This window comes from Esox lucius, chromosome 22 (genome assembly GCF_011004845.1).
Source record: "Esox lucius isolate fEsoLuc1 chromosome 22, fEsoLuc1.pri, whole genome shotgun sequence".
Taxonomy (NCBI): domain Eukaryota; kingdom Metazoa; phylum Chordata; class Actinopteri; order Esociformes; family Esocidae; genus Esox; species Esox lucius.
Window position 1 is genome coordinate 6,090,491 of NC_047590.1, and position 13,114 is coordinate 6,103,604.

Here is a 13,114-nt window from a genome sequence, read left to right on the forward strand (position 1 = left end):
CATCCTTTGAAATTGTTTATTTTTAACATTAATGTTTTGGTCATTTAGTATCCAAAGCAAATGACTGTTGGTGCACTAAATCAGATAATGTACCATATACTTATAGAACACATTTATTTAGCCAAGAATTAAGGTAAATTGGGGTCCAGGCAAATGTATTTTGCGGCTACAAATACAAAATAACTTCATTTTAAATGCAATACCATGCATAGTTCTTGTTATTTTATTTCAATACCTTGGTTTTCCCTTTAATATATAAATGGATTTAGTCATTGTTAATTGTGTTGTTTTCCCAAATTTGCATTTGTACAGTGTTTTTCCACTGGCTGATAGACAGTTATAGACAGTTATAGGTTGCAATACCTTGTCCGGCCGCATAGAGGTGCTCGGGTTTCTCACCGTAAACTTCCTCACATTTGGCTGATTAAGTTCTATCTAATGTAAACACAGTACAACATAACTGATATAGTTACTGTGGGCTATATTTTTAGAAGTACTTTCGCCTTCAGTTCTGCTACCATTTTTAAGTTCCCCCGAAAAACAAGGAAAGGATTGGTTTGGTATGGAATAAGAAGCAAGTGAGATATGGGGCCATTTTCAAAAGATTTGTCTGCTTTAAATGGATTATCAAGTGATTATTTCATATTCATTAAAACGTTTAATTACAACAATATTCATAACGATCAATGACCGAAGGATATACATTTTGCAATTTACACCAATCTGCAATATAGGCTCGTTAAAGTTAACAGGGCGATTGCATAATGTATGACTTATGTTTCTTTATTGCTTTCCGCGGGTCTTGTTCTGTAGGTAGACGCCCTACTGTACCTTGCGAACGAGAACGTCATCATGTCGGTGCATAAACTGCTTAGTGTAATTGTATGGTACGGAAGGAGGTGGCGTGCTGTTGTTTAAGACATTCATCACTGACGTTGCAAAGAGGGACAGGAGCGACTCAAACCATCTCGGCGACTTCAGAACGCAGATGAATTCATCCTTATCCATGGTCGATAATCAGGAGATTTGATGAATTTCCTTCAGGGAACTACTTTGGGGGAATAGTTCCAGTTTGGTGGAAGCATACTGCTCCTTCTCCTAGCTTGCTTCCTCTACTCACCGCTCTAACAACGCAGAAGTCGCCACCGTCTTCATATTTATGAACAATGACAACCAAGTTGCTGGTGTCTTTTTTACTTCTGTCAGTCCAACGGGTGCGGTAAGTCTCTTGACACTTCTGATATCTACTATAAAATGTTATTTTTACACAATCAAAATGTGTGTGTATGTGTTGTTGTTTTCTAAAGTAAATTTTGGACAAAAATAATTTGAGTATATTTCGTAATGTGTAGGCGCGAATATTTGATTGGCCACAACGAATATGTTAATTGCTTGAACTTTGGAGTATTTATTCGGCCAAACAATAAATTTTTTAGGCTACTCGGCATCTGAATTATTAATTGACGAACGCATTTGCTTATTAACAGTCTATTCTGATGTTCTATCACATAATGAATAGGTAGCCCAAAGTGTTGAATTACGTATGACCCTGGGGATGCCCAGGTCTATAACATCATCATGGCCAATTTTGTGACGGTTTAAGTGTCATCTATTGCCGGTATATTGAGATTTTTTTTTTATTAAACAGTCAGTTTTTCTGTTATCTTTAGTTCCGACCCTAACCCACGGGACTACGATGGGGACTATGAGGACAGCACTGTCAATCAGATAATGGCTCCCAAAAATCATCAGGCCGACGCCACACTCATATTAAATAACCTGCTGAAGGACTATGACAAGAAACTACGCCCAGATATCGGAGGTGAGTTCATTTGTTGTATTTTTACCGCGGGGATCTTGAAAACTTTCAGTGGACTGGCTAAATGGCTTTAGTGAGGCGCACACCTCACGTCTGTGGTGGTCGCGCGCTGTCCATGGTGCTGCACGGCCTCGTGCACAGTGCACTCTCACTGCTGTATGCAGGTGCGTTTTCTAGGCTACAACGACGCTCTCAGAGCTTCACCTGATAACATAAATCATCCAAGGAGGAGCGAGAACATTCCAGCTAAAAATATACACATTTGGCAAGGTTGTATGTTTACCGACCCAGATTGAATTAACAGTATTTAGCCTGTTAATGATGAGTGGAATAACCTTAGATCCACGAGACTGCTATCTCCTCCTGTCCTTTGATTAGGAATGGAATCCAGAAGAAAGTCAGTTGTTATAAACTCAATTCTGGTCATAACATTTACAATTTAACTTGAGGATAACATGCAGGAAAGATACAAGATTCAGAGCATTTACATTAGAGAGAGCTGGGGGTTGTGTTGATTTTCTCAGTAAGTTTGCTGATCTCTTACTACAGAGAGTTGTCTTCATTGGGTTGTGTATGTTACCTAACCCTAACTCTCTAAGCTCCCAGAGTCTGATGACTAACTCTTTAAGAGCATAATTGGAAGGAATCCTAACAACAATATGATCATAAACATGACCACAGACACCTCTGTTTTATTTCTATCCAGTGTTCTTATAGTTTCACTCTTAGATGTAAATCATTTTGACAACTTCAAACCAAATCTCTATGTCCACAAGAAACAAACATACAATGACAGTGGGTGTTCTACAGGAATGTAGGCACATTCTGTGATTTTCTCTGTCTGAAGGTCAAATATAATTTCTGTACAAATATGGCCAAATTTACTTTTAGGTTGACATTTTATTCTTATGTTAACTATATACATCACTAACAGCTGTATGCCTACAGCCCTCCTGAATTATTATGTACAGTCCCATAATACACATTTAATGCATATTAACACTCACTGAAAATATCAAATACCCAAGCCATGCAACGTTTTCACACCTTGTGCAATTCTATTCCCCAAGCTTCAACATCACCTGACAGATTATGGTTATTGATGCATCACTCGGTTCAGCTCACATGAGGGCAGTGGCTGCTTTTTGTGCCCCTATTATGTCAGATTCCTCTTGGGCTGACAGGGGATCCTAGATAAAGTGGGTCAGACTATATTACTCAGCGTGCCATTATGCACCACCCAGTGTGGGAATCACACCGAGGCACATCAACATCACATCCAGGGGGGTAACATTCCTCACGTGGCCGGTCTGGGGGGTTGGAACGGGCGCGGATGACAAGTCAGTGGGACTGGCTGACAGAACGCAGAGGTGAATCCTGGCCCCTTCCTCTGGCTCGTTTCTCTGTGGGGGCAAGGTTGGACGACCGGCAAGCCATGTCCGCCTCAGACATGTCATGGGGGTTGTCATCCGTTGGCCTGCCTTAAATGCCAAGCGCTTATTTCCAGGGACGAAGGGTGTGAGACGCTAATTGTTTGCGACCGGCTCGGCCACCCGCTGGCCTCCGTCGCGGACGTGTGCCTGCACCGCGCCGGAAAATAGACCGGACATTGGGGGGGGGGGGGGGGGGGGCATTGACGTGTGTTTGTTTTCACATGCCGCGGTGTGTGTGTGTGTGGGGGGGGGGGTGTAGGGCTGCTCGGGTGTGTCTGTGTGTAAGATTGCCAGTGTATGTGTGTGTGTGTGTCTGTGTGTCTGTGTCTGTGCGTGAGACTGTGTGTGACTTGTGCATATCTATGTGAGCGTGTTCGCACAGCATTCGTGTTCGGTTGTTATGGGGAGATTCTCACGGCGGTCTTGAAGTGTGAATTAATGACCCCCGCCATTAGTCAGGCCGCTGAAGGAAAGTGACTTCTGACCAAAACACAGGTGCGTTATGGTTAAATACTGTATAAATTGCCCTCAGACATCAAGGGGTTTATAATGAAACGCAGCTGCTATTATCTGAAGAATCCTGTTCCTGCCAGCCTATTTGCTAAAATGAAGCGCATATCTCTACCCAAAGATGCATTTTAAACATTAGTTACACAGTCACGTTTGGTAGGAGCTACTCTAGGTTAGCACAATGCAAAGCTTAACCCAACTTTGAACCATTATCCAAACCATACCAACCCGGTTGACACCGGAGTCAGTCCAAGGACAGTATACGCAGTAATTTTTCATCAATGTGGTTTTTGTCATTTTATTTTTTATCAATTTTTTTTTTTTTTTCACAAGTCTGTTCAGCTCTGGGAAAATGATCCAAGGTAAAAACAGCAGCTATAACCGGTGAATTGGTGTATCTGAATTGACCTGCCTGTGAAGAGGCAGCCTGAAAGGCAGGTAAAAATGAGGCTTCAGAGAGATGAATCTTGCTCTCCCGGGTACATTCTGTGGCTGCGAGTATAGCACAGAACATCACACCCACTACATATTTCCACTCGATCAGATGTGGCTGTATAGCCTTTACATTGGCCTTCAGCAGATGCTTCTCTACTTGATGTATTCCGTTTGCCGGACTATCGGCCTTTGACGTCTTTGAACATGGACGTTCTGTCACGGCTGTGGGTAGAGTGTGCGTTGGAACCGCTTTCGCGTTTCGGCGGCATATCATTGGTCTAGACCATTATCTACTCAGGTTTAGTAGGTAGATAATGGTTTGAGAGTTCGGCGAGCACTCTCATCAAGCGAAGGCAGTTCAGACGGCAAACCTGAGTGGGCTGACTCACCCGCCGTGATGGCACCAATCAGTGCAAACATGCCTACCTTCATTTGTCTCTCTGTTTAAGATGACTGGACCAGTCCAGTCGTCCTGCTCCTGACTATTGCACTGGGTTATTTGCCTTTTTCCCCACTGTGCCACAACCTCCACTTGTCAGCTTCGGTGTTTGTGGATGTATGGGGATTGGTATAGCTTACTGCTAGAGGTTGTTTAATATTGATGCTTAGCTTGGGCACTGAGCTACCCTGGAGGAACAGAACCTGATCACTGATATTTGCTTATTCTTTTTTTCTTGTCAAGAAATGGTTCAACTTTAAACGCAAGCGTCTCTTTAGAATCGTAGAGGATTAGTTACCTGGACTTGACGGTCTCAGCCTTCTTCCAAAATTCAGTTTCAGAACCCGGGGGTCACAATATACATCTAGCAATGTTATCCACCTCTGTTGTTGCAGGTGGGCAATGGTCAAAGGGTAGTAAAGTTCTTATTAAAAACGGTATAGGCATAGCCTAGACGCACTGGGCCATCTCAGACCTCTCTAGCGGCTCCACGGTGACAGAGTGACAAAATCTTCAGGCAGACAGGGAAGACCCGACCAGCGCTTCCGCTATTTTAGGGCCTGTGACATTTTATCAGACTAGATCAACCACCGGAGAAGACAGATTCCTGGGCAGAGGGACTCAATTAATGGAATCCTCATTTGATGGGGTGAATTCACTCCTCTCTGACTCGTCACGTGCCATCCTCACATCTTCAATTCAGCAGGTAACCAGAGAATCAGGCAAGTCTTTGGTCTGCTTCGAAAGAGCTGAGGTGCCAGGGTGCATATTTCGTCTCTTTCTTTTGGATGTTAACCTTCTTAAGAGTGTCTTCCACCCTTCCCTCTTCAGCGATTAAAACAGAGGCTTAAGAGGGGAACACAAATGATTATTTCCACGGTTGCAATGTAAAGGGCTTTAGAACGAGCTCTGTGTAATCCCAATACTTTGTCAGAATCTACAATGAAATATATAATAATATAGTATTAATGGAGGATCTCGGACCATTTTACCTTGCAGTTAATCTTTGCTTTTGTTTGGTTTTCTCAGTGAAACACGAGATGTAAGATGGAACTTAAGATGCTTCCGGGTGGTGCTGTAGGGGAGGCATGTTTGTTGGTGTGTGTGTGTGTGTGTGTGTGGATGGCTGTGTACGTTCATGTACTGGGGACTGTGTGTATGTGCATGTGTGTGCACGGGTTAGTGAATGTGTGTCTCGTTTGCTTACTCTCCAGCGGTCTAGATTGCTCTTCTGCCTTTTTAGAATGACTAAGATTAAAAATCGATACTACGCCAGCCAACTTGGCCCACTTCTACAGCATACAATATTAATGTTACCAGTGACCCAGGGACACACGTACAGTGATATAAATGTAGTGGAATGAGCATCCATCTTGGATTTCCAGCTATCAGAGAGCAACAGAGACCACTTCCCACATTGTCATCTGTTTATCACAGAAGCGTCCCTGTCCTCATCAGACTACACCGATCAGGTTAGCAGGAGGCCTGGTGGCCAGGGCCTGAGACAGGATCACAAAGTCATAATGAAGAGAGGACTGCCAGAGGTGTCCAATGCTTCTTGAAAGTCGCCCTAATATAATGTGCTATAACCATGAGCCCCCTCCCATTCAGTTGAACATAATAGTGTTAGTTGGGGTCTCGTGGGTCTCAACGCCAGTAAAGCAGGAGCCGGTGAATTGCCAGGCCATTAACCTTTCCCTGCGCCACCGTTAAAGGGACGCTCAGAAATTTAACAGGCGCAATCACAAACATTGCCACCCGGTAACAGGTTCATTTGGTGTTGCTTTCTTCCGAAGCAGCCCCATATCCTGATGCAATTTGGTGTGTAATTGGCGTTATTAGATTGAAATGCCGGGTCCCCCATCTATTTCTACTTTTCAAGAGGTCTAAAAAAGGGATTTTTTTTGCTTTTCCCGGAACATGGTTATTGCAATTAATTCATGGACACAACAGAAAATGATGGTTTGATGGCTTGAGGTAATACACTGCAGGTAAAGGAAAGGTTTTTAAAAGGTCACTCAGAATTTGTCTGTGTTAACCAAATCGTGTAAGCATGTATGGGAAAAAATTAAGAGCTCACTGCACCTCTTACTTTTCTTTCCAAAAAAGTTGAAAAGGAAGTTTTCAGTGAGGAACAGAAGTGTTCAATTTGCAATGGTCTCTTAATTTGAACCCTTCTGCTCCTCTGTTCTGCAGTGTATTACCTCAAGCCATCAAACCATCATTTTCTGTCCGTGAATTACCTGCAATAACCATGTTCCGGGAAAAGCATTGATCAATGGAAAAACTGCCCTTTTTTAAACCTCTTGAAAAGTAGAAATAGATGGGGGACCCGGCATTTCAATCTAATAACGCCAATTACACACCAAATTGCATCAGGATATGGGGCTGCTTCGGAAGAAAGCAACACCAAATGAACCTGTTACCGGGTGGCAATGTTTGTGATTGCGCCTGTTAAATTGCTGAGTGTCCCTTTAACGGTGGTACAGGGAAAGGTTAATGGCCTGGCAATTCACCGGCTCCTGCTTTACTGGCATTGAGACCCACGAGACCCTAACTAACACTATTACACTCACCTAAAGGATTATTAGGAACATCTGTTCAATTTCTCATTAATACAATTATCTAATCAACCAATCACATGGCAGTTGCTTCAATGCATTTAGGGGTGTGGTCCTGGTCAAGACAATCTCCTGAACTCCAAACTGAATGTTAGAATGGGAAAGAAAGGTGATTTAAGCAATTTTGAGCGTGGCATGGCTGTTGGTGCCAGACGGGCCAGTCTGAGTATTTCACAATCTGCTCAGTTACTGGGATTTTCACGGACAACCATTTCTAGGGTTTACAAAGAATGGTGTGAAAAGAGAAAAACATCCAGTATCCAGCAGTCCTGTGGGTGAAAATGCCTTGTTGATGCTAGAGGTCAGAGGAGAATGGGCCGACTGATTCAAGTTGATAGTAGAGCAACTTTGACTGAAATAACCACTTGTTACAACCGAGGTATGCAGCAAAGCATTTGTGAAGCCACAACACCCACAACCTCCACTACAAATAGGAAAAAGAGGCTACAATTTGCACAAGCTCACCAAAATTGGACAGTTGAAGACTGGAAGAATGTTGCCTGGTCTGATGAGTCTCGATTTCTGTTGAGACATTCAGATGGTAGAGTCAGAATTTGGCGTAAACAGAATGAGAACATGGATCCATCATGCCTTGTTACCACTGTGCAGGCTGGTGGTGGTGGTGTAATGGTGTGGGGGATGTTTTCTTGGCACACTTTAGGCCCCTTAGTGCCAATTGGGCATCGTTTAAATGCCACGGCCTACCTGAGCATTGTTTCTGACCATGTCCATCCCTTTATGACCACCATGTACCCATCCTTTGATGGCTACTTCCAGCAGGATAATGCACCATGTCACAAAGCTCGAATAATTTCAAATTGGTTTCATGAACATGATAATGAGTTCACTGTATTGAAATGGCCCCCACAGTCACCAGATCTCAACCCAATAGAGCATCTTTGGGATGTGGTGGAACGGGAGCTTCGTGCCCTGGATGTGCATCCCACAAATCTCCATCAACTGCAAGATGCTATCATATCAATATGGGCCAACATTTCTAAAGAATGCTTTCAGCACCTTGTTGAATCAATGCCACGTAGAATTAAGGCAGTTCTGAAGGCGAAAGGGGGTCAAACACAGTATTAGTATGGTGTTCCTAATAATCCTTTAGGTGAGTGTATATATATATAGATAGATAGAATGTTAATGTTTGTCTCCCCATACAATCACTTCTGACTGTGTCCCATAGCAGAAAAAACATACAATTACATTTTGTGGATGGATATAGGCAGACATTTTTGCCATTAAATGTGTAATTATTTATGTTTAAATACATTTAAAGGGGCAATAAACCCAATTTTGCAATTGTCTTAAAGCCTTTTAAGAAACCTTTAATTTCTTTGAATAGAATAATAATCACTATGAAAGTGTGATCATAAATATGCATTTTCTAGGCAGGATCAAAACATTTTTTATATACACATTTGAGATATATATATATATACTGTATTTTATCATGTTATTTCTAGGTATCTACAACCCTGTTTCAAAAAAGTTGGACGCTGTGTAAATTGTATACAAAAATGATTTGCAAATCATTAAAACCCTATATTCAATAGAAAATATTACAAAGACAACATGTCAAATGTTGAAACTGAGATGTTATTGTTTCTTAAAAAATACATGCACACTTTGAATTTAATGTCTGCAACAAGTTTCAAAAAAGACTGGAACAAAAGACTGGAAATGTTGTGTAATGCTAAATAATCCTGGTGGAATATCACACAACTAACTAATAGGTTAATTGACAACAGGTCAGTAAAATGATTGGGGAATAAAAAGAGCATCCCAGAGAGGATACGTTTTTCAGAAGTAAAGAGGGGAAGGGTTTCACGCCGCATTAATAGACTGCTCAGGCAAATAGCGCAACGATTTTAGAATAACTTTTCTAAATGTAAAATTGCAAAGGGTTTGGGGATCTCATCATCTACGGTACATAATATAATTAAAAGATTCAGAGAATCCGGAGAAATCTCTGTACACGGGATGGCTGTATATATTGGATGGATTCTAGCGTGGCTTCCATCCAGCCACTGTTCCAAAACTAATGTTGGATGGCTGTGATCTTCGGGCCCTCAGACGGCACTGCATTAAAAACAGACACAATTCTATAGTGGACATCACTGTTTGGGCTAAGGAACCCTTCTGAAAAACCTTGTCTGTAAATACAGTATGTCGCTGCATCCAAAAATGCTCTGGGCTCGAGCTCATTTTAGATGGACTGAGGCGAAGTGGAAAACTGTCTGGTGGTCAAATCAAAATGTTTAATTGTTTCTGGGAATCATGGACGCCACGTCATCCTGACTAAAGATGATAGGAACCATCCCGCTTGTTATCAGCGCAGTTAAAAAATAGGACAAAAGAGACACCGAACCGTGGAACATGCAGCTGTAATCTTATATCAAGCAAGAATGGGAATACATTTCACTTTCCAAATCTTCTCAGTTCTCCTCAGGTCTCCTCAGTTCCCAAACAAATATTGTTTAAAGATGAGGTGATGCAACACAGTAGTAAACATGCCGCTGTCCCAAAATGTTTTAAACGTTTTGCTGGCATCCCATTTAAAACGGGCATGTATTTTTCCAAAGACAATAAAACTGTTTTCAACACTTGATATGTTATATTTGCACTATTTTCAATTAAACATTGGGATAAATGATTTGCACGTCATTGCAATCATGTTTTTACTTGCATTTTACGCAGAGACCCAACTATTTTTGAAACATGGTTGTATATATATTTAACATTCCCCTCTGTGGGGAGGTGGAAGACCGACAGAGTTCAGTGAGGCTCCATCTAACACGGAACAAGGCCCACAATGCTCTCTGTTCCCGACTTGTGACCAGAAACCTTTGCAGGGAATAAGGTGTCGTTTTGGATTCACGGCTGTCAACATGACTGCTAAGATGGCTGACAGATATCACCCGGCGCCCGTTGATCTCATATGAGGATGCTAGCTTGTTTGGATAGTTGTTGTGGAGGATAAATAAAGGTTGTCACGGTTCCGGCAGAGAGAAGAGATGGGGGAAAAGGGTGAAGTTTGTGTGTGGCTGTACCAGCGCTATTCTGCACATTTAATGGATTAACCAGGCTCAGGACTCCACTGTCCATATCATCTTATTTACAGGCAAACTAAATCGTACCTACTTCCCTCAGACGTACGACATGAACGGCCCGAATAGGTCAGACCAAACAACAACGTTTTAAAAACCGTGCCAGGGGAGTTGAACTAGGGGAGTGGAGCAGTCGGTGTTAATGGGACCAGCGGGGCTGACTTTGGCTAATTTAGTTATCATCATATTGACAGGCTAACCGTGTGTAAAAGCTGCGCCTCTACTGAAACCCTCGGGGTAATGACACTCCAGATGGGGGAGTTGTGATCAAGCTTGACAGATCAAGACGGCGAGGAACAGTGGAGTGCGTTTGTGCGTGTACATCTTCTACCGACAAAATAATGGTCTTGTACTCTGGTGTCTGAACACAATTGTCCAATTCTGTGTTCTCATGAAATGTAATGGAGCAGTTACCCAGGTAGGAAATGGCTGCATTTGTTTCCACAGGGTCATGGTTAAAAAAAAAATGGATCCCTACTTTGCTTGACCTGATCTGGTAGCCAGGCCAGATTGGTAGTCTCACTGTCAGCACGCGCCCATAAGCATTCTCCTGTAAGAGGATTGTGGTTTGAGGATGTGTTCTCCAGAGTACACCTGATGTGTTTGATGTGTTTGTTCTAGGGGGCCACAGGGAGGTGCTCATTTTTGGAAATGAGATGTTCATCTGACCATGGCATGGAGCATGCCTTTTGTTGACAACCTGCTCAAATATCTGCCCCTTCATATCGCATCCAAACAACCGTTGTAAATGAGTGCCAGCTTGCAGTGCGGCTTATTCAGGTTGCTCAGGGGCTGACAGTATGTCACCTTCGGATTGCAGGCCCACAAGTCATGGGTAAAGCAGTTACTTGGGTCCAGATCCATGTCACTGGCTTTTGGTTTCCATAGGGGTGCAGATATGTTTCCTACAATTTTTGCATCCCTCGTGGAACTGATGTGATTTGTGCATTCAAATAAACTATTTACTAAAAAAAAAAGTATTTGTGTGTGTTTGCGAGAGTGTGAGAGAATGTGGTGTGTGGTGGGCCAGCTCTGATGTGAATGACTCACTGAAACAGGATAATGACCATAGTGTTTATAAACATTGATTTGAATAGCACTTCCCTTGCAGTGAAAATCCACTGTAAAACATTGGGGTGTTCGGGGGGTTTTAGTTACCTAAAAAAATCTGTGTGTGATTAGAGGTTTTTCAGACAAAATTATGCACCACGGTGGTATTTTAGGAATCACGCGCCAGGAGAGTTCAACAAACGACACCATTGGTTGATTGTGCCTGCTGTCTGATCTACACATGAATGTAATCTCTTATAACAATTTTTGTGGCCTTTGTGTCTTGCCAATTGATCAAAACACCCTAGTTGCCGGTAGAAATGGTTGTCATCATTCAATAGGGCCATTGGACTTGTCGCAACAGGCTTCCTGTTAGCCACTATTGCAGGATAGCCAGGTTGAAATACTGTATGGCTTTGTACCGACCACAGCCTGACACGAAAGAAATGCAGAAATGATCGCATTCTGTCTCATGAGGAAATGCACAGTTTTGATGGCACCTATGATTTTTTAATACCATTTTGACAGGCAAATAGTATATAGGCAAATAGAAAAGTGACAGGATGTCCCGTTTAAAAAGTAAATGCAAATTGTGTAATTTGAAAAAATAGCTACATTGGCACTTTGGTCCTTCCATCCATCTTTATGCTGTGACAATATGTACTCTGCCATTTTGTTGTTTCTGAAATGTATGAAACTGTCAAGTACATTTTTCCCATTGCTAGGCAGTCGTTATTGGGGGTTATCTTTCTGTCATATTCAGAGAGATTTTCTGCTTTCAGTGCCCTCGTCCACATTGCTGGAGTTGAAAATAGTGCATTGATAGAGGTCCACTTAGCCACACAAGCGTGAAATGGTCATTCCTCAGATGCTGATCGGTATAGGTAACTGGCTATGAAGCCAGAAGCCCAGACTGAAATGGAGGACAGGACTTGTACTGTACTGTCCCATGGATGGGCAACCCTGGTTCTAGAGGCCCGAAAAACATAAGGTCTTATTCCTGTCTTTCCAATCGGGGACTCCTTCAGTCCTGGGACACCAAGTGAGTCCAATTAACTAGAAGGTGAAAACAAAATCAATTTTTTTGGCCCGCCGAGACTAATGCTGGTGTTTTGCTTCCCCAGGGACAGGTCAGTGTCTGGGATGAATGGGTCAACCGTCTTCTTATTGGATGGGCTTTACATAAAGGGACAGTTCACCCAAAATCAATAGAGACACATCCAAAATAATGGTCAGCTTTGGCCTGGTTTGGTCTAGCGTTTATGTTGTGCTGAATACAGAACACACGTAACAGTGTGAGCATGGGTTTGGATCCAGCCCCCTCGACACAGCATGTCTTTTTGAAGTTTAAATAATGACTCCCACTTTATGTAGGCCGCAGATGTAAATTATTTGAAAAGGGACCTTGATTTCTGACAAAGATAGGGGCATCAAAGTATCATAAAAATCTTGACAGCTTATTCGTTTGAATGAAATGCATATCCCACACCCCACTCCCACAGAGATGTATTTTAAACCTTCATTAAAATTATAAAATCTGCATAAACATTCCATCATCATCATCTTCTTCCGCTTATCCGGGGCCGGGTCGTGGGGGCAGCAGTCTAAGCAGAGATGCCCAGACTTCCCTCTCCCTAGACACTTCCTCCAGCTCTTCCGGGGGGACACCGAGACGTTCCCAGGCCAGCCGGGAG

At 42.6% G+C, this 13,114-nt stretch overlaps 1 protein-coding gene across 1 annotated transcript in view; it reads left to right on the forward strand.

Moving 5' to 3' along the window:
- Positions 1 to 845: 845 nt before the first annotated feature.
- The window catches only part of LOC105022073 (gamma-aminobutyric acid receptor subunit gamma-3), a 48,038-nt gene continuing 35,769 nt past the window's right edge, over positions 846 to 13,114 (forward strand). The window contains exons 1-2 of the mRNA XM_010890203.3: positions 846 to 1,219; positions 1,671 to 1,822. Of these exons, the coding sequence (XP_010888505.1) occupies positions 1,167 to 1,219; positions 1,671 to 1,822 (205 nt within the window). The 5' untranslated portion in view covers positions 846 to 1,166. The remainder of the gene's footprint in view (positions 1,220 to 1,670; positions 1,823 to 13,114) is intronic.